Here is a 24,102-nt window from a genome sequence, read left to right as displayed (position 1 = left end):
AGCGCTTGCCAGGCACTTTCTCGCTGTCACAGATCAACTTTTCTCCTTTCACAATTCCCCGTCAGATTCACAACAATAAACAGTCCAGGCAGTAAACGGCCGGCTCTCACCCATAAGCAAACGCCCAGATCGGAAGTTCCTCCCTTCTTCTCTGCTTGTCTTTACCCAGCTCCGACATCTTGTCTTTTTGTTTACTTTTAATAAAGTTCTTAAAGCGCGCTCCAGAGAAACAAAACTTTTTCATGCTTCATTTCAAATACATCAAAGGAAATCACTACTATCCGCTCAGTCCATTTCCCCCCTCCTTTACTTTCTCGCTTATGAAGTTAGAGGATCAACCTCCTCGTCTTTTTCGCTGGGGGGGGGGAAGCGCTTTTAGTTCTTTTTCTCTGCATTTTGACAACTCACAGTTAAGCCGATCTTTTCTTTTTCCATTTTTTCGGATGGTCGCTTTATCACTCGGTGACGTCTGGTGGCTCCGCTAAACCCCGTAAAACGGGGTCGCTCACGCAGCAAGGTCCATTGGGGCAGGGCATGGCGGGGGCCTCGGGCTCCGACCCTCTCGGCTGAAAGAGAGACTCCCCCCTAGTACGCCCTAAAGCGCCCCGGATCCGAGCTCCTCTCTTCCTGAGGTGCTCGTTCGGGTCTCCGTTTGCGCGGATTCCCTCCTCCACCGCGGGCGGGCGAGACGCCCTCGGGAGCGACCCGAGGATGCGTCCGCCATTCGCGGGAGCCAACGGTTGTGTTATCTTGATGGGCAGCGTGAGGCAACGTGACTGCCCGTTAATCCCATCATGAAGTAAATTCTTTTGTTTAGGCTGAGAAGGAGTACGTGCTTCACCGAATGATGTTAATATGCAAAGGTGGGGGGGAATGCCTGCATGATGGAAAAGAGAGCTTTTCATGGTGTCTGTGCAGGAATATCCTGGTTCTCTTCGCAGAGCATAGCTTCTCTTAGTGACGGGCTGCTGGTTCCATATGTTGAGGTTTCAGGGTGGCTGGCTTGCCTTCTGGCATATGGCTGCAGAGGTCCAGGAGCAAGAGGCATCTGGTAGTCCATGAGTCCACGTCTGGCTTGGCACACTGCTTCAGTACAATGTTCCCCTTGGCTGGGCACATGCCTTCAGTCCAGTAGAATGGCACTGTCTCATGGCTACCATTTTAGTCCATATCCTTGACTGACTTATTCCACAGTCCAGCTTTGTAGCCATATTTCAGAGTCTTTAAAAACGTTCCATAAAGCAGCTGCATGGCAACAGCCTGTCTGTCCATCTATGGTTACCATAGAGTTTTCTCTCACACAATAGAGCACACCCCCACAACGTGCCCTACACAATGATGTTACTTCTGGATGACATCATTGTGGCACGTGTGCCAGAGCACTCCCAGAGCAAGAGAGGGACCCCTGTCGGCTGCTAGGTAAGACCTGGCAACCCTAGATTGGCAACATGTAATAAGAGAGCTTTTAAGCAACCTGTCATGTGTCTCTAATAGTCAGATCCCCAATCCACCATAGAAAGTTGCAGGGTGACCCACTGTCAGCCTCACCTACTTCACAGGGTTGTTGTGAGGATAAAATGGATGACAGGAGAACAATGCAGCTTTGGGTCCCTAATGGGGAGAAAGACTGGGTATGGTAATTGTTATAGAGTTCTTCTTTAAATTATGTTTCACAGCGACTGAAGAAGAACTCTTATGGAAACAAGGAAACTATACCAGGACCTTGTATCGCTGTTACTGTTATCTCTGGATGTAATTGTTCCTTGCTGTTATTGTAAACTTTTAATGTTAGTGTTCCTAATTTTATAGGATGTCTCAGCTATTGGTTAGTTTGATTTTGCTCAATTACACACTATTTGGTCATTTGGCAACTGTACTTTTGTAAATTTGGTGAGTTCATTTGTACTGACTTTGTATTTGATTATGTCATGCCCGCAGTGCAGCCCGACCCCTTAGACCCTGACCCCGGGAATTCTGCACCCTCAACGTCCGAGGGTGAGCTCCCTGCACCCCTTGAATCACCAGAACTAAGTCTTGCAGAGGATGAGCACCAGCTACCAGGAGAGTTTACACCTGGAGCCGCGCCGGCAGAGACAAGCACAAGCAGCACGGCTCCTGATTCCCCCCCACCGGTGGCTCGTTTCCGCGATCAGAGGCGATGGGACATGGCAACCTGGCGTAAGGAGGCGCGCATGCGACATCGGCATCCTCCAAGCCCAGAGTACTGACCGGAGCCAGGACCCTGTTAGCGGCCGGTAATTGGCTAACAAGCGGAATGGGCTTTTTAGGTGGCTCTCTCAGATTCCCAACTCATGCTGGCAACTAATCACATAGACGAATCGCTGCACCCCAGATCCTACGTTCCTGTCTCCTGATTTTCATTCTGACTTCCCTGCTCCTGACTTTGGCTTGCATGACATTGTTTCCCCGGCTCCCTGACTTCGGACTGTGTATACTGACTTTTGACAAACTACTTTTGGCTTCTGAACTCTGCTTGCAATTCCGGTAACCCTAGACTGTGTTTTGACTTGGTATTTTGGACTCTGCTCACCTTATTCTGTCTTATCTGGTTCCCTGACCTTGGACTGTGTTTTGGACTTTCCGTGCCCTGCCTGGCCCGCCAGCACAATCGTGACAGATTACAGTGTTGTACTGTTTTCAATAGAGCAATATTTGTTAATTCTTATTGGTAGAACTTTTATATTCTTACTATATAGGATTTGGGAGCCTTTTGCGTAGTTCACATGGTCCTTTTGACCGGGGTTCGCCACTGTTCTCTCTCGCATTTAAATTTGCTGATCAGATAGGCCAATCCGCCTCCCGCCCCGAAGCAGGCTCACTCGCGCAATGCTCCCGCTTGTCTCCCGCATTTTCCTACACCCGGGAAAATGAGTATTTTCTGGGTGTTTCCACTTTGAACCTGCAATTTTGCCCATCTGGACAGCCCCCTAATCGCAATTAGGGTCGTCTGACCGTTCTTCGCGTGATGAGGTGTTGTTGTTTTTAATGCTTCCGGCTTTGAGCACTTGAGCAATGATTGAATTCTTTGTTTAAACATCCAAGCACACATCCCCCCCTCCAATTCGCCTGTTGTTTGCAAGGCATGCCCCCACTCCTTGGCTCCATGCTACCAGCCTCTGATCTTTCCCGTCTGTCCCCTCCTCACAGTCTGCTCTCCCTTCTCTCTGATCAGCAAAAGAAAGGGGGGGCTGGATGGTGGAAATGGCTGGTCCTTTCACAACTGCAGTAAATTTCTGGACGGACTGAGAGAGAAGAGAGAGAACTGAGAGTGAGGTAGTGCCTGCCTGCATTTGTGTGTGTGTGTGCCTGTTATATGAACTGTTGCTACGGACGGCACCACACCTGAGGCTGCAGCTGCTCGAATGGCAGTTTTTGCCCGTCCTTTTGGGCTTCTCCCCTCCCCTTTGAGAGTGGAGGCTGGTGGAAAAGACAACAAGCCTCCGGTAGGCAAATGGGAAGGAGGCATTCTCCAGTGTTTGTATTGGAGGTGGGGAGGGGGAGAAGGATGACGGGTCGGTTGGGAGAAGCTACATAAAAGCTTGTTTGCCTTGGCTCCGCAATTCTGGCCGAGGCCCAAGCAAAGCTTCCTTCTTCTCGCCATTTCTTTGCAACTCCTGCCTTTGTTTGTGTGTGTGGCCAACTGGGGGCAGTAATTCAGCTGTGTTCATGTGTGCATGCATAAAGCAATTTTTTAAAAAAAAAATCTCATGGCTATCTGGACGGTGCATGAAGCCTCATCCCACAATGCAAGCGGTTTGGGGAGGGATGTGTGGTCATCCCTATCCGAAAAAAATATTCCCAGATCAAATTTATCATGGGAATAAATCGCAAGAAGCTTGCCGTGTGACCACAGCCATAGAGATGCAGTTTAGTGTTTTTGGTTACAGCAGCTCTCGCACTCCGTTGTCCTTTGTTGTTTTTGTAAACTGGGGAAACTTGGCAAGGACGAGTGGGTAGCTAGACAGAGACTCCGATTCAGGCCAAGGAAAGAGGATAGATCTTCCAGTGAGAGGAGAATTTCCCTACCCAGTCAAACTGGGAGTTAGCTCTGAAGAGTGGAGAGATCCCTAGTCTGGTGTGGTTAGAAACTGCCTTTAGAGACCTTAAGAGTCAGTTAAAAACTCAAGACGAGTACTGGTGTTTCAGGAGAAGGGGTTCGGGTAGTGAAAAGAGTATACCAGCCTTCTGGAAACCAAAAGAGTCAGAGAATACTCAAAGAAAGTGTACTAGAGTGTTTGGGGAAACTACAACAAAAGCCTCTCGACATAAAAATTTTAAGGAACTGTGAATAGCTGAAGATATTCTCATTAGCCTGAAATATAAGAACTAAAGTCTGGGCATGTACTGATTTTACCTCAACATTATCTATATTGAGTTACCTCAGAAATTTCGCCCCTTGGTTTCTCCTGATCTTTCCCCTCTATGTTGAAAAAATATTTTGTAAATTTGGAATATAAAAACTTCTCAAGTGCCATCTAAGTTGTATAAGTTAAAGGGGGCTCCCATTCCTTCCCTCAAGTTCCTGGGCTGAGCAAACAGCCAAAATATTATACTGTGACAGGATGGGGGCCTGGAGACCAAACCCTATGAGCAAAGGCTGAAGGACTTGGGAATGTTCAGTCTGGAGAAGAGGAGGTTGAGGGGAGACATGATTGCTCTCTTTAAGAATTTGAAGGGGCCCAATATTAATTTTAATAAAACATCAATCTATAAATAATGCAAATTATACAAAAATACATGTATTTATTACAAATTGGTTTAAAAGCAATTACAGGCCCAAATATAGCCTCAATAAGAATACCGTTCGTACAATATTTCAAAATTAGAACAAGCATAAACATTACACATAGGCTCAATTATTGTAATAATAATATAAGACAATATAGGACCAAGTGAGAATTATGTTCTGATAGATATCAGTCACTCAAAGCAAGGATGTACTTTATAGGTCTCACAGGGTATCACCTTATATCAAAATCTGATACATGTAATTCAAATGGTCTTACAATTATGTACCTTCCTAGTGTGGTCCAAAAGAATCAATTTTAAAAACAATATGGAGCCAGTGTAACATAATAGTATGTTACACTGGCTCCATATTGCTGATATCAGAACATAACATTTATGTTTGACCACTGAAAAAGGCCAGTAGGCCAAAATGTGTCTGCTTTAGGGTCGCATAAGGTTACAGTTGCCAAGCCCATCTTCATCCCCAGCAGGGGACTTTAGTTCCCAGAGGTGTTCCCGGAGGGGGCAGGGTGTTCCCAACATGATGACATCACATTGGGGACATCCTGGCTCCAAGCCCCGCCCCTGCGGGGACAGTCCCACTGGCTGTGAGCACTTAAAGGAGTCCCTTTAAGTGCCCGCAGCCGAGCGCCCCACATGCCCAATCTCGGAGTGGCATTGGGGACATCCTGACTCTAAGCCCTGCCCCCGTGGGGACAGTCCCACCGGCTGTGAGCACTTAAAGGGACTCTGAGGGCCTTGCTCTGAGGGCCTTGCTCACCCGATCTCCAAGCAGCATTGCTGCTCAGAGATCAGGCGTGTGGATACCTATCCCACCGGCTGCATGCACTTAAAGGGGTCCCTTTAAGTGCCCACAGCTGAGGGCAATGCTGCTTGGAGATTAGGCCCGCAGTCCGCAGCCACCCCTCTCCCTCCTCTCAAGAGGGACAGGGGTGGCTGCGGGTGTTGGGGCTTGGGGGTGGGGACTGGCCAGCTGGCCAGGCAGCAGGTAGAACTGCCCCAAAAGCGGGTAACCCCTGCCAAACCAGGGGGTCTGGCAATCCTACATAAGGTCCTAATTTTGAAATATTGTATGAATTGTATTCTTATTGAGGCTTATGGTATTCTTTTGAGGAACACACATACTGGATGGGGGATACGCTTCTGGGTAGCAGTGTGTGTGTGAACAAGATCTTGGGGTATGGGTGGACCGTAAGTTAAATATGAGCAACCAGTGTGATTCAGCAACAAAAAAAGCTTAATGTGATCTTGGGGTGTATCAACAGAGGCATAACATCCAAATCACAGGATGTCATAGTCCCGCTGTACACTGTATTGGTTAGGCCGCACCTGGAGTATTGTGTGCAGTTCTGGAGGCCTCACTTCAAAAAGGATGTGGACAGAATGGAGTGGGTGCAGAGGAGAGAGACGAGGATGATTGGGGGCCTGGAGACCAAACCCTATGAGGAAAGGCTGAAGGACTTGGGAATGTTCAGTCTGGAGAAGAGGAGGTTGAGGGGGAACATGATTGCTCTCTTTAAGAATTTGAAGGGCTGCCAGAGGAGGGCAGGAAGCTGTTCCTGTTGACAACAGAGGTTAGGACTCACAATAATGGGATTAAATTAAGGGTGGGAAGGTACTGGTTGGATATTAGGAAAATCTTTTTTACAGTAAGAGTTGTGCAACAGTAGAATCAGCTGCCTTGGGAGGAAGTGAGCTCCCCCTCACTGGCAGTCTTTAAGCAGCAGTTGGACAAACACTTGTCAGGGATGTTCTAAGCTGATCTTGCATTGAGCTGGGGGTTGGACTAGGTGGCCTGTATGGCCCCTTCCAACTCTGTGATTCTATGATTCTATATTTGGGCCTATAATTGTTTTTAAAGCAATTTGTAATAAATACATGTATTTTTGTACAATTTGCATTATTTATTTATTATCACAAGTAGTACAGATATCACAGGTAAGAATACAAAACAAAAAAAACGTACCACCAGTACACCATTTGTAGCAAGGCGTTCAACCGTATTTTGCCTATGGATTAAAAAAAAATTGAAAATATACCTATTATAGCTGACACATGGGGTTTTTTTTATAGTTTTCTGAATATTATATCCCATTTTGGAAAATGTCAAAGGATGTTACAGGGGTTTTTTATTGCATACAGATTTTAAACCTCTTTCAGTGTTACCTTGGTATTTGTCTGTTTTGACTCCGCTCTTGAGAGGGTACATTTACCTGTGAGACCCATTAATACAATGGAAAACTTGCTATCATAAACATACAATGCAATCCTAAAATAAAATTCAGGTGGGGTAGCCGTGTTGGTCTGAAGCAGCAGAACAAAGTTTGAGTCCAGTGGCACCTCTAAGACCAACAAAGTTTAATTCAAAGTGTAAGCTTTCATGTGCAAAGCACACTTCTTGAATAAGTAACATAACAATTTGCAGAGACAGCAGACATAGTTAGGAGTCATACTGAAACAATTGGACTTATTTGCTCAGCAAATATCATTAGCACTGTGCTAAAAATGAGAAAACTCAGACAGGAACAGTCGTTCCTGTGCTATCCTACAATTGCCACTTACTTTGGTATGATCCCTCAAAAAATTCTAAGGAATAAAATTTAGCAATATCCTCCTAGAGAGTGATGAAAGGGATCTTAGTTTTATGCAAAGAAATGGCTTGCAAATTCAAAACTTTCTGTGTCCATAATGTCAATAATCAGAAGTGAATAATTTTCTAGCATTTGGGAAAATTTGAAAGACAGGGGATTCACCTGAAAAGATTTTTCTCATACGGAATGCCATATCGAATGGAAGCTGAATTGATTCATATCTCAAGCACCTACTCTGGACTGTGTGGCAGCTTGAGTTTTACTCACATGCATTCCATGGTGAACTCCACTTCCAGCCGCTCATCAGTCTAAAATTGAAAAACGAGGAGGGGAAAATAATAAAATGAAATATGCAAAATAATCATATATGTTCTTTTGTATCTGGCAAAGACTGCAGTCACACACACTAAATAATCCACTTTCGATCCACTTTCAAACTGGATTTTTACCGTGTGAACTGGCAAAATCCAGTTGGAAAGTGCATTGAAAGTAGATTGAAAGTGGATTCTTTAGTGTGTGTGACTTCAGCCAAAGTGAGTTTTGACTCACAAAAGCTTATACCCAGAAAAAAATTGTTAGTCTTCAAGGTGCTATTAGACTCAAATTTCATTCTTCTACTATAAACTAACATGGCCACCCATCACAAAGTAATGGGCTCTTATTGTAGCAGGAACCCCTTTGCATATTAGGCAACACACCCTTAATGTAGCCAATCCTCCAAGAGCTTACAGAGCTCTTCTTACAGGGGCTACTGTAAGCTCTTGGAGGATTGGCTACATTAGGGGTGTGTCACCTAATATGCAAAGGGGTTCCTGCTACAAAAAGAGCCATGTAATATGAAGCCATACCACCTTTCTAGTTGCTACTTCACAGATACATATTTCCTATCCAGGTTAGAAAACTACATGTATACTGTAAAATGTGATAAGTACTAGCTCTACATGGCCAGTGGATCTCTACCACATATACATGCAGCATAATAAATATGCATGTGTTTATTAGATGTAATGGCATACATGGTTCTGTGTATGAAAGTGTTAAGCACGGAGAACATCCACCTGTATCAATGACCAACCCCTTTCTCAGGGAGGCATATACTGTCTCCTGGACCCTGTCTACCATCCTTATCCACGGGCAGATTTAGGCAGTCGGGAAGGGCAAGGGTCATACAAGCAGGAGTAGGTCTCAAACTTCCAAGTATCCTGTCCCTATCCTCAGACTGCATAACCTGAAAGGTATCCCACACAACTGATTACTGCAATGTGCTCTACATGGGGCTGCCCATGAAGACTGTCCAGAAGCTACAGTTGGTACAGAATGCTGTGGCCAGAGTACTGACTGGAGTGGGTCAAAACGGCCATATCAGTCCAGTCTTGTTCCATCTACATTGGCTCCCAGTTTGCTTCTGGGCCCAATTACAGATGCTGGTATTGACCTTTGAAGCCCTATAGAGCTTGGGGCCAGCAGCATACCTTAAGAAACATCTACTCCCATATGAACTTTCTTGTCCACTCCAGTCATCTTCAGAGGACCTGCTTCGGGAACCCCACCATCTAAGGCTACACCTTGTTGGTCATAGCGCCAAAACTTTGGAACCACTTCCTAGAGAAATTTGTCTATCTCTCCTATCATTCACTTCTGCCAGAAGGGTAAGACTTTGTTTTGTTTTGTTTGGCATACCCACCAATGAAAGCCAGTTTAGTGTAGTGGCTAAGAGTGTCAGAGTACTATCTAGGAGACCTGGGTTCAAATCCCTACTCATGCCTTGGAAGCTTGCTGGGTGACCCTGTTTCAGTCCTACCCTTTCAGACTAACTGACCTCACAAGGTTGTTTTGAGGATATAATAAATGTTATTGGCCCTCCTCCCTGGTTGTGTTGTTATATGTGTCTGTATGTTTATTTTATATAGCTCTATATTTTAAACACTGCTTTCATGTCATGATATTTTAATGCTTAAATGTTTTAATATTTCAGTCTTCGCTGCCTTGGGGATCCTATTTGCATAGAAAGGTGGCATAGATATGTTTTAAATAAATAAATAAATAAATAATATCAGTTTATTTTCTTACTACCCAAGATGCAATTTTGTTCCTCACCTTTCCATTCAATGCAAAACTGTAGCAAAGTGTTTTTCCGGGCTGGAGATAAGATGTATCAAAAAGAACTGTGCAAAGCTGGTCATCATTGAAAGGACTATCGTCATCACATACTTTTAGTTCTAGGATGTTCTGGAAGAGAGGGGAGAGTTAAAGGATATAAATCTGTGATGGAGTAGGAATGGACACCTGTTGAAGATGATGTTTGTATGGGTGGATTCAGATCAACCTTCAGCACAGGCATTGATATGTTCTCAAGACAATATTGATTTCTGGGTACCAACGTCATCATCTCATTGTTTCTCCTACTTCTCCTTCACCATAATGAGTGCAAAATGGGACATTAGATATCTCTTCAAGGGAAAGGGAACAACATAACTTGCTTCACATTAGGCATGGGAGGACTATTCAATAGTCTCTCCATCCCACCCTACCAAAGGACAATCCAATAAATTGATTACAGAAAATATAAAAACCTCAACCTAATCAATTTATAATAATCTATCTAAATCCTCGCAACTCATTTAGTAGGGAGCTACTATATGCAAGTTGAGGTGGCAGGCCTTGAATGTGAATCTAAGCGCAATCTCATCAGATACCAGTAGATGTCGTAGTTGCAGACAACTGCTACGTTAAATGGATGGAATCCCAGAAAAGTGACAAGAAAGGAGACAGCGTTGTCCACATTCCACATAAAAGCAGAAGTGTGAGAAAACTAACAAGCAAAAGTCATCTTCAAAAGCAATTATGTACTATGCCAGGTCACCTATCATCCCATCTCCCATGGCTTTCCATCACCAATAGGTATGCTTGATGCTCAATTGGAACAGGACAGACCAAAGAAAATACTTCTTTACTCAATGAAGTCTTCCAGACAGGCTCACTGCTGTATTTTGGGTTCCCTTCCTGACCACTTTTTCTTTCAGAACTTCCTCACCACTTTGTTTTATATCTCTTGCTGTCCTAGCTTTTCTCAGGTTATCGGCGATAACCAGGGCCAGGGCTTTCTCCGTACTGGTGGAACGAGCTCCTGGAGGAGATCAGGGCCCTGCAGGACCTTTTACAGTTCTGCAGAGCCCGTAAGACAGAGCTCTTCCACCAGGCTTTCGATTAGGAGCCGCCAAACACCGAGGAGGGACCCTGTGCCCTGGTTTTACCACCTTCAGCCTATCTCGCTGCATAAATTAGTCGATCAAACTGAGACGATATGAGAATACCATCAGGACTATCACCTAAGTAGTGGTATTGTTTGATTTAGGAATCTCTGCTCTTGCACATTAATTGTTTCCGGCATTTTAGGAAAATGGATAATTGATTGTTTATGGATGTTTTATGTATGTTTTAACTGTATTTATATATGCATTTTATGTAAGCCACCCTGAGCCCGCCTTGTTGGGGAGGGCGGGGTATAAATTGAACTAGTAAATAAATATATAAATAAATAAATAGTAAAGAGATTAACTAGAAACCGCTAGCAATTGTAAATACACTTCAAATAAAAGATTGCAAACATGAGAGCAACTCTCATACATCTTAGCCAACATAAACCTAAATGTTAAACCACTAATTGCCACTAGGGCTGCCGAGCCTCCAGTGGAGGAAGGGGATCATCCACCCCCAGGTCCTATTGCCCACTACTGCTTGGAGTGGCAGCAGGACAATTTTTTTTTAATACAACCTTGTATACTGACCAGAAGTGACAAAAGGTAGCTCTAGGAAGCACCTACCCTTTGTCACTTCAAACAAGAACTTTTGGTAAGTACATGACGCTGCATGGTATTTTAAAAAAATTTCTACTGCAACAGGGTGGCGGTGGCGCAGCCTGCATTGACATCTGGCCGAACAGCTCCGGCTGTTCGAGCCCCACCGCGGCCGGGGTGAGCACCCGGCCCTATGTCCCAGCTCCCGCTCACCCAGGGGCTCGAAAGCCCGTTAAAGGGCAAATAGACAAATGGGTACCTGCTCTTAGAGCGGGGGGGGCACCGGTCCCTTGCGGTGTAGCGGCGGCGGTGGAGAAACATGGCGGCGGCTGGCGAGGCAAAGCGAGTGAGAGGAGGCTGGGCCGGCAAAAGCACGGAGGCGGGGCGACGCAGCAGGCCGGAGCCTACTGGACAGAGGCCGGCAGCGAGCATGCGCGGACGTGCGCTCAGTCCAAGCCTGAAGGAGTCGCAACAGCCAGGAAGTCGCAACAACAATCAAAGACCAGCGCCAGGAGGACGTCATCGGACGAGCTCCCGCAGACAACAACGACTCGCTACAAGGGTGCCTGGTAGGCTAGTCACTCTCTCCCTTGTATGTGGCCCTAGGTTAGGATTGGCTTGTGTTGTATGTAATGTGAACCACTCAGAGCCCTCAGGGGGTGAGTGGTATACAAATGGAATGTAATAAATAATAAATAAATAACATTCCCACCCCTGCCACCATTCTTCCAGTTGCTTCGCACTGCCTGGAAATTCTAACTGCCACCTTACCATATGTTATAACTATGGCCAGCAATAGAGGGAATAGTTGCTGGACTTGACCAAAAAGATAACAAAAGATGTTGTGGCACACACAGTCAGAACAAACCTGGCCTCTTGGAGAAGCATGCCAAGAAGGGAGTCTAGAGACTCAGAACAGAACAGCCTCAAAGGGCACTAAGAAGAAGACAGAGTGGCAACAATGAAATGGCCGTGTGAAGACAGAAAATAGATACAGTTTTTTGAGGCCCAGGTGCCAAAGCAGCTGAGAATTGCAAGAATATCCAGCTTCACAGAAGTGAAGATCTGGTGCAAGGAAGGGACTACGGTTTGAGAGTGATAAGATATGTATGAAAAATTTGTAAACATTATTTTAAATTAACTTTGTTAAGATAAAAAACAGCAAGAATGAACTAACATTTTATATATAAATAAAGAAGTTGTTTTATGTAAAGGTAACCTTGTATGGTGTTTGAAGTTATAAGATAACAGATAATGAGTTAGCCAAGAATATGTGCCCTTATCCCGTGGAACAGTTAGCTGTTGTTAGGAGGTGATTTTAAAATCCTGCAAATAGGGTAAGTTGTAGTGCTCAAGAGCATCTTCTCAGAAGGGGCCCCTTGCCTATAACCTTTTGGGGTAAGAAACTCTTATATATTCATGTAAATGCTAGGGATGCCAGCCTCCAGGGGATCCCCCAGAATTACAACTTATCTCCGGACTACAGAGATCAGTTTCCCTGGACGAAATTGGTACTTTGGAAGGTGGGCTCTGTGGCTTTGTACTCTACTAAAGTCTCTGTCCTTCCCAGATTCTATCCCCAAATGTCCAGGAGTTTCCCAGCCTGGATCTGGCAACCCTACCCATCCACCCCCCCACCAGTGGCCAGGGGGGTCCAGCAACCCTAGTAACTGCTCTTCTTTAATTATCTATGGCTGCGGTCACACGGAACATTAGCCACGCTAGAGAGATGGAAGATAGGCGGAGTTTCCGGGCGCGATCTCACCGGCACATCTGGGAAGCGTAGCGCTCCCGTGGCTCAACCGAGGCTTCCCGCCAAAGACGCGCGGCAAAAAACTAGTACCTCGGAGGTACTAGTTTCCGGAAACCGCAGGGTAAGGGCGGGTGCGTGATCGCGTTTTCGGTGGAATCCCGTGGCATCCGGCGCCCGCCCATGTCCTCTCGCAAAAAACTCCCCCCCCCAAGCACCCAACGGAGCATGCGCATACTCAGTGTACAGGGGGGGAAAAACCCGTTTGCCCTGGAGGAAGGGGAAGATGCGACTGCTCGTCCAACCGTCCCCAGGAGCCGCACAGAAGGCAGCTCAGAGTCGCCCAGAGCAGCGACCCCCCCCTCCGGGGGACCTGCCTTTCAGTTTCATTGTTAGGCGTTAGAAGGTAACAGCAGTTTACTCTGCCCGTCAGCGCCCGCTTCGCGAAGCTCCAGTCGCCAAGTGGAGGAGAGACAAGACGGTTGTCAGAGCCTTCCCCCCCGCCCCTCTCTCTGTGCCCGTCAAGCCCTTCCACAGACAAAGCTGTCAGCCTGTGTTCATTTTAATTCCATCTTTCTGCCTCGTTCTCTCTCTCTCGAAGCACACCACGGCAGCAGATAAGAAGGTCGTGTCGGTATCCGGTCGAGATGTGCCCCCGCCTTACCACCAATGTTAGTTTCCCTCACACTGAGGACTCAAGCTCCCTCTTCCCCACCCCTTGGCCACATCCGTTTCTCCCTTCTCCTCCCACCGAGTGACCTTCTGGGACATGTAGTCCATTTCAGCCGCTTCTTTGCCGCGCTGCAGGAAGGCACCTCCCCCCTATACACGGGACCTCTACGGGACCTCCAGGGGACATCTGATCGTGCAACCGCGCGTTATTTTGCCCCGGGGCTAACAGCCACGCTTCCCCCCCCCGCGCGCATTTTCCTGCCCGTGTGACCGGAGCCTATGTAACCCTGATGGGTGGTGTAGTGTTTTGTTGATTTAGTCTGTGTTAAGAATGCAATAATTATGCTTTAGTAAAACAAGTTTATAAACTAAGCAGAGATTCCTCAATACTATTTACTTGTGTACTATACCCAGAAAAAAACTACAGCATTACCGAGGTATACCTCTGGCTAGGAATTAAATGATCTGGTACAGGAATGCAAACTAGATGCCTAGGGTTCCTTAAGTGCACACTTATACCTAAATCAGGCCTGACCAGAGTCATCCAGAACACACTCTTCTGCCCTTCTAGTTATAGCTCAGTTTTTCCTAACAAGCAAGCTGATGCAGTTTCATAGCTACCTATCCAAGAATCCAGGAAGGTTGAAAAGACAGAGACCTCACAGTCATGTGGGCCTCTCAACCCTCATAGTCCTGAAATTTAGCAGGAAAAACAAAACACAGGCGCTTGGGGTCTGGAACTACAAGACAGTCTTGTCCAGATCTGGTGTTGCTTGGCCCTTTGAAAGAAAGCTTTTAGGAAATATGCTGTAGACTCATGTTCTATCTATTCATGCTTAAGTATTTTGTATTGCTTACTGTAGCCATATACATCTTTCATACATACTCATGTATCATAAATCTGATTTAGTTTGCAGTTTTGGTATATCATACAATAGTGCCTTCCAATAAACACTTCATATTAGTAACACTTCGGAGTTTGTGTTTTCCTACTGACAGTTGCATAGCCAACAGTGGGACAAGAACAGAGGCCTCCTTCTTAAGGGGACGGAATTAACAATAATTACTTGGGAATGGCCAATCAACAGGACTGGGAAGAAGCAACCAATCATCAGTGCTCCCAAGAACATTCCTTCTGAAAAAGAACACTTGAATACCATGACTGGGCACCATTTTCAAGCTCTGCATGCACTGCAATCTAGTTTCCTTTTTAACATACAATCAAAGGGCAAGCCAATTGGAGTAAGGGAGATGCCTGGAGAGAAAAAGAGGCCATTGACTTGTTAGCTATCTGGGGTGAGGAGAAGGTTCAAGTGAAATTCCCAACATTGATTGCTTCGACATAATTGTTCATGGTGCATTTTTCAACATTTATTTATTTGACCTCTGAAGAAGGCTTGTCAGGTCATACACTGTTCCTTTTTGTGTACTTGTAACTCTGAACATTTTATGAGACTTTATTTGGGCCCCTACAATGTATTTATATGTTTTTGTAATACACACTCTTTTATCTGTAGTTATGTTTTTAACTTTTGGCCCTCAATAATTTTTCTAAACTTCCCTTGGAGGGTTGTGCTTGGTTGGTTTAGATTTTTCCCCCTCTTTTGGAGGGGCACTTTTCAACATACCAGAACACTTGTTTATTTATTTTGCAAATTTTATATCCCACCTTTCTGCACTCACAAGGACCACCAAAGTGGCTAAGTAAAATATACATAATAAAGTCACATTTTAAAATTTAAACCCCACTCCCACAAAACACAGATCATTAAAAGAATTAAAACCAGAGCTACAATATATACACGAAAACATAATAAAACAACAATTAAAACATTGGTCAAGAAGGAAGGAACATAGCTACAGCACATGTATAGCACAAACTGAGAAGTTTGTACAGGGAGGGAGGACATACACATAGGAAAGGTCCGCATAAAAACCCACCATGTTGATCTACCATTCCCAGTGCACAGTGATGGGACCCACCTCAGCAGTGAGGAAAGCACAGTAATTAAATTGTGGAATTCCTTGCCAGTGGAGGTAATAATGACTACAAACACAGATGGCTTTAAAGGAGGGTTAAACAGATTCATAGAGGATAGGTTCGTCAGTAGCGACTAGTCATGGTGACTGAAGGGAATCTACACATTCAGAGGCAGTAAACCTCTGAACACCAATGCCAGGAGGCAACATGAGGGCAAACCTTGGCCTCTGTGCCCTATTTGTTGGCCCTCCAGTAAAACTGGTTGGCTGCTGTGTGAAACAGGATGCTAGACTAGATAGACCACTGATAGATCCAGCAGGGCTTATGTTCCATCTTGTCACAAGTAGCATCTATAATATAATTGCTCACCCTTCCAGTTTGTTTTCAGTTTACCCAACTTCCTTACCACAGCAGTGACTACAACCCACCTCCCACAATCTTAGAAATCTGTAAGCAATCAAGCAATACATCTCATGGAAGAAAAAAGGCCTGTCTCTACTATGCCTTCACATAGCTCAACATGACCAAAAAAGCCCACCATGCTGCTGCTCCTCAGCAAACAAACTGATGTAACACATCATTAGTCTTTATAGACTTAGAAGCCTAATTTGTGAGACATTTAAGGACCACTTAGAAGGAAGTTATTTAAACACACTTAACAAGCAACCAGAGATGAGTGTTTTGAAATAGCATATTAACTGGGATCCAGATCATAGCAAGAAATGACCAAACACTGAAAATAAGCCTCAGCAGGAGAATTAGGAAAGCAGTAAGGCTACCATCAGAAGAGGATTATTAGCACCTCACCTTAACTATACTCTGGAGCCTAAAGAAGAAAGTTTCATTCCAGACTGGATTGCTGCTGTTTGAGAAGGTTTTGGTTCGGGCATCATCCATGCAAGCTGTCGGTAACCTCAGCGTTACATAACAATCACTTGGGCTCACTGCATTAAAATTTCATTTAATTAGAAAAAACAGTTATTGTTGTTTTTTTTAATAAACAATTTTAGATACTAGTCCTAGAAACATATAAGGTAAGATCAATTAATGGAAGGGTGTTTTTTACCAACATATATTTTGTTATTGTTTGTTGTACTCTCTCACTACTGTAGTAATGTTATGGCAATTCAGGCCCCTGCCACATGGCTCTATTAGATGCCGGGGAGGAAGCCACGGTTGGGAAACCGAGGCAGCCGGCTGTGCATGTGTCCGCATGCGTAGTTCGGCCAGGAGCAGGGGATAGGCCGGCAGAAGGACGCGCCGGTGATCCCATGGCCGCGCTTGCTGCGGCCGTTCAGGTAAGACCACCTCTGTCGGTGGTTCTTTTTTGCTGCGGGGTTTCCGGGGTTAGGGACGGATCGGGGACAGGTGCGCGCCGCTTCCCAGATGTTGCGGTGAGATCGCACCCGTTTGCTGCGGCCCCGATCCATCTCTCTCCCGGGCCAAAACCCTCCGTGTGACCGGGACCCCAGATAATCTAATTTCACACAAGTTGGATAATGTTCTTTCTATGCACTTTAGCAATTGTTTGCAAGTAGATTTTTCTGTTCCGCACAGGAAAATCCAGCTGCAAAGCACATTGGATGTGCATTATCCAATGCATGTGAAATTAGAGTGTGAATAATGAATGTTTGGATTGGCTAGATACACATCTTTTAGGGAGGTGAAACTGAGCAAGGCCTGCCCATGGGATCACTTCTTTGTAAAGCTGCAAAATTTATGTAACACTTGTTCTGTCCCCTACTCCTGCTCCGCCACTTGCACAAGACACCTTGTATGTTACAGTAAAATCTGAAAACAGATTTTTAAGGGGCAAATAAACAAGCCAGTGGGAACCAACAGGAGTTCCACATGAAATATTTTAAAATATATATCTTTAGACATTTTCAATGCTGATGAAAAATGTAATGTGGTCTGTACATTTAGTAAAATGAAGCAGGTCTTGAATACTCTATAAGCTATGTTGTGTGAATTGGGTTTCTGTCATTCTTTTCCCACAGATACCCTTAGAGCATAGCTAATGACCACACAGCCTATAAATAATACTTAGAGTAAGTTTCGTTTAAACAGTAACATAGCAATTAACACACATTGTGATTAACATTGAACTATCTAGCCTTTGAGGAACCAGGAGACTGCTGTAGGGTTAGATACTCACATACATCAGCGTTTTGAAGATTTCTAACTCTTATAACTCTGACGGTGAGCAAATAGAAGGTAGGAACCTGTACCTGAAGGATAATGTGAATAAATGAAAATACATCAGTCTTGATTTGTATCCTGCACTCTCACAGTGCTCATGGCAAGTCAACAAAAGGGCCAGTGCAATCCAAAGTAAAGAAGACCTGCAGCAAAACCAGCTCCCAGATCACACCAAAACAAGGATATAAAATGCAAATCTATCAAATAAAAATGCCAGCAGTAGGAAAGTAATAGAGCCATCATGAACCTATGTGTTGCCTTTGCATTTGGATTTACTAGTTTCTTCGCTGCCATCATATCACTATGGATTGTTTCTGCTCCAAAGAAGGGCTCTTCTGTGAAGAGAATGCTTAAGGGGGTATATGTAAAATTATATAAGTACCATAGTACTTGACTAATTGTTAATTAAAATTTAACAAGAGAAGCAAGAGAGAACAAGAGAATACAGAGCGCTCTTACCCTCTCCCACCTCCTTCGTGCACTCTGGGTAATAAAATGGAGAGCATAATCTATCAATTTAACAATGGGAAAATCCCCATACTTTTCTATCTGGGAATCACTGACATTGTTGTTCTACAAGACGGGTACCTAAATGTTCATACTGGTATTTCTTACTAAGGCTCCTTCTTATTTTGAACTTGTTTGGTATGTTTATTCAGAGTATCAAAATCCCAAGGTTCTGAAAGCCATAATTTCACTCTAGTAGCTGCTGGGCTTTCTGTCTTTGTGAGGTACGGCACTTTTTGTAGATATTACCAGCTTAGTTCATTTATTATCTATCAAATGTGGATTTCTTTTCATTCAACAGCACAAGCTGTAACTGGATGAATTATCTTTTATTATTCTTATTATTATTTATTGATTTGATTTGTACCCCACCCTCCCCACCGAAGCAGGCTCAAGGCGGCTTACATAACATTTCCACAGATAAGAACAGCAATATAAATATAAGCATAAAACACAGCATAAGTATTAAAAGCAAATTGTATGGTGGTGGTGATGGTGGTACAGTAGTAGCAACAGACGTAATGAAAATACAGTCGGCAGCTGATTTTTCTATCGGCAAGCTCAGGCTGGATGGTGGTATTGGGCACATGGTCTTAGGATGTTAGGTGCGGCTCCTTACCTGAAGGCCTGGTGGAAGAGCTCTGTTTTACAGGCCCTGTGGAACTGTAAAAGGTCCCGCAGGACCCTAATCTCTTCCCGGAGCTCATTCCACCAGTTTAGAGCTGGTACTGAAAAGGCCCTGGCCGATGCCAGCCTGGTATCTTTGGGTCCCGGGAGGGCCAAACAATTTTGGGACTCTGACCGTAGTGCTCTCTGGGGAACATGTGGGGAAAGACAGTCCCTCAGGTAGGTAGGTCCCTAACCACAAAGGGCTTTAAAGGTAAGCACCAGCACCGTGAAGTGAATGTGGTACGATATAGGCAGCCAGTGCAGTGCTTTTAGCACAGGCTGGATGTGCTCCTGCACGGGGAGACCCAACAACAGCCTGGCCGCCACTTTCTGCACCAGCTGAAGCTTCTGGATTTGGGTCAAAGGCAGCCCAATGTAGAGAGCATTACAGTAGTCTAGTCTAGATGTGATCACTGTCACCAAGTCATTGCATTCGTGGAAGGGAACCAACTGCCTGATCAGCCAAAAATGATAAAAGGCTGACTTAGCAGTGGCTGCTCCCTGGGCCTCCATTGTTAGGGAGGCATCCAGGAATGCCCCCAAACTCCTAAACTCCAACATTGGCACCAGTGGTGCCCTGTTGAAGGACAGGAGTGGGATCCCTAACCCTGGACTGCCCCGGCTCAGGAACAGGACCTCCGTCTTCGTCTGATTCAGTTTCAGTCGACTCAGTCTAAGCCAACCAGCCACAGCCTGCAACGCCAGGTCCAGGTCTCCCAGGCTTGACTGGCCACCCAACAGCAGATAGAGCTGGATGTTGTCCGTGTACTGGTGACAACTCAGCCCCTGCCTCCGGGCAATCAGGGCAAGGGGGCACATATAGATGTTAAATAGAATCAGGGAAAGTACCGCCCCTTCAGGCACTCCGCAAACTAGTGGGTGCCTTCAGGACAGCTGTCCCCGACCCTGAAGGAACGAGGAGAGCCACTGCAAGGTCGACCTCTGAATCCCAGCATTGGCGAGGTGGTGGATCAGTAGTTGATGGCTGACTGTGTTGAATGCCGCTGACAGGTCCAGCAACAGCAACACTGCCAAACCTCCCAAATCCAGATGCCTCCAAAGGTTATCTGTGACGGTGACCAGTGCCGTCTCCGTCTCACGGCCTGGTCGGAAGCCAGACTGGAAGGGCTCTAACATGGAAGTGTCATCCAGAAAACCCTGCAACAAGGCATCTCTAATTCTCTCACAACCTTTCCAACACAACCCATACCCAACCTTAATAATAACCTGTATTCTAACACTCTGCTCAGCAACGTTTAAAGCCTTCCTCTGTCTCTGAAAGAAGTATCATTTATAGGGACTGGCCCAAACTGTCTCACAAACTAAAGTTCATGATATGGTTGCCAGGTCCCCTCGTGGTTCTGGCAGGGGGATTTGGGGGCATTCTGGGATGTCTCCAATGCAATGATGTTACCTGGAAGTGACACCATAATGCTGACATTGTGAAGGTGACGCTCTAGTTTGAGGGCAAAAAATTTACCATAGAATTTTGCCTCACACCAGAGTGTTCTCCACAGCATCCCCAACGTGATGATGTCACTTCTGGGTGAAGTCACCATGCCAAGGACACTGCATTGGGATGTCCCTGTTTGGGAGTACAGTTCCCCTACTGGCCAGCTGGCTGTCGGTGGGCTGAAGCCCTGAAAAGCAGGGGAACCCCCGTCCCAACCTGGGGACTGGCAAGCCTAGCTCATGATGAATTTTGGCCTGTTCATGGTTTGCAGTCAAGTTCATGGCAGGTCAAGGATGAATGTCTCAAACATGGCAAGATACAGGGGGAAAATCTACTTTAAAAGATAGGAAAACATATCCTGTGGCTCTGTTATTATCAACTGAAAAGTCTAACAGAATTTCTAGCCTCTACAGGTACCTTCAAGAGACCAAGGTCCAGTTTTGAACACCTCCTTGTGACATATCCTGACTTGTCGAAGGGTCTGCTATCCAAAATCTACAAGATCATACTAGCAACCAACGGTGAGTATGATCTGAAATTCCAGAAATCATGGCAACATGACCTTCACACAGATTTACAGCATTCCCATTGGCTGTCCATTTGGAACTCTCTGGCAAACATATCTAGGGTCTTTAACATCCACATTCAATTTTTTAAACTTACATCCCATTGGTACTACACCCCGAAGAGACTGAACCGAATGAATTCCAAACACAGTCTTCTATGCTGGAAAAATTGTGGATCCATCAGCAGTTATCTGCACTGCTGGTGGAACTGCCCAGTCATACAACAATTTTGGTGTGTGATCATGATGCAAATCAGTAAGATCACATCACTATTACTCTCAGTTAGACCAGACCTATTACTCTTAAATTTATGGGACTCATCTGTCTGGGATGACACATACAAAGAACTTACCTCAATCCTCCTTGCCACAGCACGGCTGACAATCGCAGCAGTCTGGAAATCTCTTACACCCCCAACTTTGATAGCCTGGTATGACAAAATATGGGATCTATTCATCATGAGCAAGATCACCAATTCATTAGAACAAAGTCAGCCTGGTTCCACTAAGGTTCATTCCAAATTTGACCTCCTTTGGTCACCAGCAATGTTCCCTCTAAGCTGTGGAGTCTTGTGAGCAAAAATTCTACTTTGCGAGCTACTGGCTTTAAAGTGGTCAGTGAGCAATTTGGCTACTGCATAAATTAGTTTGCTCTGGAGCCATCCTTCCTGATCTAAGACAACAATGTGGGAGGCAGAGGCTAAAAAACTGTGAGCTAGCTCACACTAACTCATCGTAGAGGGAACACTGGTCACCAGTACTGCAATTTATGGCAGACCAGGATCTTCTCCCTTCCAACCCACGCTATCGTACATTGCTACACTTTTAACACGCCCCTTTGCTTTGACATACTGTTGGGACTCCTCTTATCTGACCCACATATCTTGAGCTAACAAGAACTTACTTTTCTTTTGTCCAATAATTAATGCATTGTTTTTTTAATCCTACAGTGTTGATTGTATATCCCCTTTAAAAGTGTTGTATCTCGATTCATCTTTCTTCTGATTGTACTGTTGTTATATAATTAATAATTTTATGTAAAAAAAGGATGAATGCCTGTCTTTACTCTAGATGTTTGACAGAGGTAGCTATATACATTGGAGCAAAAACAGTAGTCTCATGACCTCTTAATGACAAGTGTGCTGTGTTTTCTAACATTATTGGGCAAGGCTCATTTGTGGGAGTGATGGCAGAAGTGAGAATCTCCACTGCTACTAGCCACTGGAAACAGGCTACGGTCAAGCCAGTCATGTGTTCTGGTGATTCCCCCCAGCCAACCCCATTGCAAGTACTCTGTAGGGCAATTCGAAAACCAATCAACTTGATATTATAGTACTCTGTAGGAGACATCTAAACCTAGTTTTTTATACTTTTCTGAAACTGTAAATTCAATGCTAATGTGGCTGCTAACTGCTTAGCAGGGGCATAGCCAGAACATTTTGGTTGGTGGGGCATTGGGAAACCTTGTGGGGCACTTGCTCATCCTTCCAAATAAAATGCTCAACTAGCAAGTTTTTTTAAGCAACTAACGGGAGAAACATCTCTCATATTATATGAGACTTACTTATACAAAACTTACAGAAAATGACACAGCAAACAATACTGTGCAAGAAACCTGAAGGGTGGGGGAGAGGTGAGGATAAGAGTTGGACATTCAACAGAGATGGATTTTCCTTTCAAGGGATGGATGACTGGAAAAGCAATCTTGCCTGCCTGCTTAAGGAATGAAGCATCCCAAAAGGGGGGTTGAAGGTGAATTCTGAACAGTCCAAAAGACAAAAGGCAGAGGCCCTTTTCCACAAATGGCTCCTTCCCAAGCCCCATCCCCACTACCTGGCCCAAAAGAAATCCCCCAGCCACCACTGGCTGCCACCCCCACAAAGCTGGACGAGCAACAGATGAGGCAGGCAGGCCTTGCTGTAGTCATGTGACCCACTCATGTGACACCAGCCCATGACCAGGAGACATGACTGCAGTGAGGCCTGCTTGCCTCATCCACCCACTCACTTGGCCTGGGAGAGGAAGAGCTGGCAGCAGTCCTGTAGCCAGGATTTTGTGGCTAGTGGGGCAAAAAAATTTCTGGAGGGTGGCGCACACCCCTCTCCCTCCCCTCCTGCAAGATTTAAAGGGCCTTTCAGCTGATCAGTGGGGAGCATGGGGCCCGCCAATCAGCTGAAGGGCCCTTTAAATCTTGCAGGAGCGGAGGGAGAGGGGTGTGCACCCACACACACACACACACACTTCTTCTCAAAAGCATTTAAATAATACCTTTAAATGGTTCTGGGAAGAAGCAGCAGGCTTTAAGAAGTGCAGGGCCCTTTAAGGAAAGGGCTGGCCCTTTAAGAAAGGGGGTGGAGCCCCCAATAGCCTCACTGTAGCTACGGGGCTGGCCAGCAGGTTGGTGTGATTAATACTTAGCGAGGTGGCTAACAAGCACTCCAGCTGTGCTCCAGCCATGCAGCCTCCACCTCCATGCCCATTGCTGGGCCAGCAGGTAAGGGCATGGCTGGGGGCAGCAGGAGACATGGGGCCTGGGTCATGAGTGATCGGGCATGTGCCCCCAAGTGCCCCACTATGGCTATGCGCCTGCTTCTTAAGGTTCCCCACCGGGCCCATAGCTATGGTGGGGCATTTTGGGGCTCCACCCCCTCAAATGCGAGGCACACCCCACAACAGATGCTGCCCCTCTCCCCCCCTCCTGTGACATTAAAAGGGCCCTCCAGCTGATCAGGCCCCTCCCCTGCTGCCCCACAAAATTTTCCCACCCACCCCCCACCAACCCAAAATTTCTGGCTACGAGGCTGGTTTCTCCCTCCCCACTGTGATTTCTAATACTGTCAGCCACTATTAGGGATGGGCATGAACCAGCTCATGAACTAAAGTCTGTGACAAATTTTAACCGGTTTATGGTTTGTGAAGTCAATGACAAGTGGTCATTTACCCAGAAAGCACGTTCCTAGGGGCACCTTTTTTTGGAGGGGGCGTAATCTAGACCCCGTAAATCCAATTTTCACCAAACTTGGTGGGCAGGTAGAGGAGAGTCAGATGCAGATCCCCTGTGAGTTTGGTGTCTTTAGCATGCAGGTGGTACATCTGCAATGAGATAACATTCCTATGTCCCTGTTCAGCCCTGGGAGAGCTCCAT

At 45.5% G+C, this 24,102-nt stretch overlaps 1 protein-coding gene across 1 annotated transcript in view; it reads right to left on the bottom strand.

Moving 5' to 3' along the window:
• The window catches only part of LOC107108206 (cytosolic phospholipase A2 epsilon-like), an 81,922-nt gene extending 58,439 nt beyond the window's left edge, over positions 1 to 23,483 (bottom strand). The window contains exons 1-7 of the mRNA XM_015408611.1: positions 23,331 to 23,483; positions 21,311 to 21,385; positions 17,720 to 17,792; positions 16,369 to 16,505; positions 9,459 to 9,590; positions 7,629 to 7,669; positions 6,737 to 6,779 (exon numbers count right to left, since the gene is read on the bottom strand). Coding sequence (XP_015264097.1) covers positions 6,737 to 6,779; positions 7,629 to 7,669; positions 9,459 to 9,590; positions 16,369 to 16,505; positions 17,720 to 17,792; positions 21,311 to 21,385; positions 23,331 to 23,483 — 654 coding nt within the window. The remainder of the gene's footprint in view (positions 1 to 6,736; positions 6,780 to 7,628; positions 7,670 to 9,458; positions 9,591 to 16,368; positions 16,506 to 17,719; positions 17,793 to 21,310; positions 21,386 to 23,330) is intronic.
• Positions 23,484 to 24,102: the final 619 nt, after the last annotated feature.

Source organism: Gekko japonicus, unplaced genomic scaffold (assembly GCF_001447785.1).
Source record: "Gekko japonicus isolate JY-2015 unplaced genomic scaffold, Gekko_japonicus_V1.1 scaffold1710, whole genome shotgun sequence".
NCBI classification, from domain to species: Eukaryota; Metazoa; Chordata; class Lepidosauria; order Squamata; family Gekkonidae; genus Gekko; species Gekko japonicus.
This window is presented reverse-complemented; position numbering and strand designations above follow the sequence as displayed.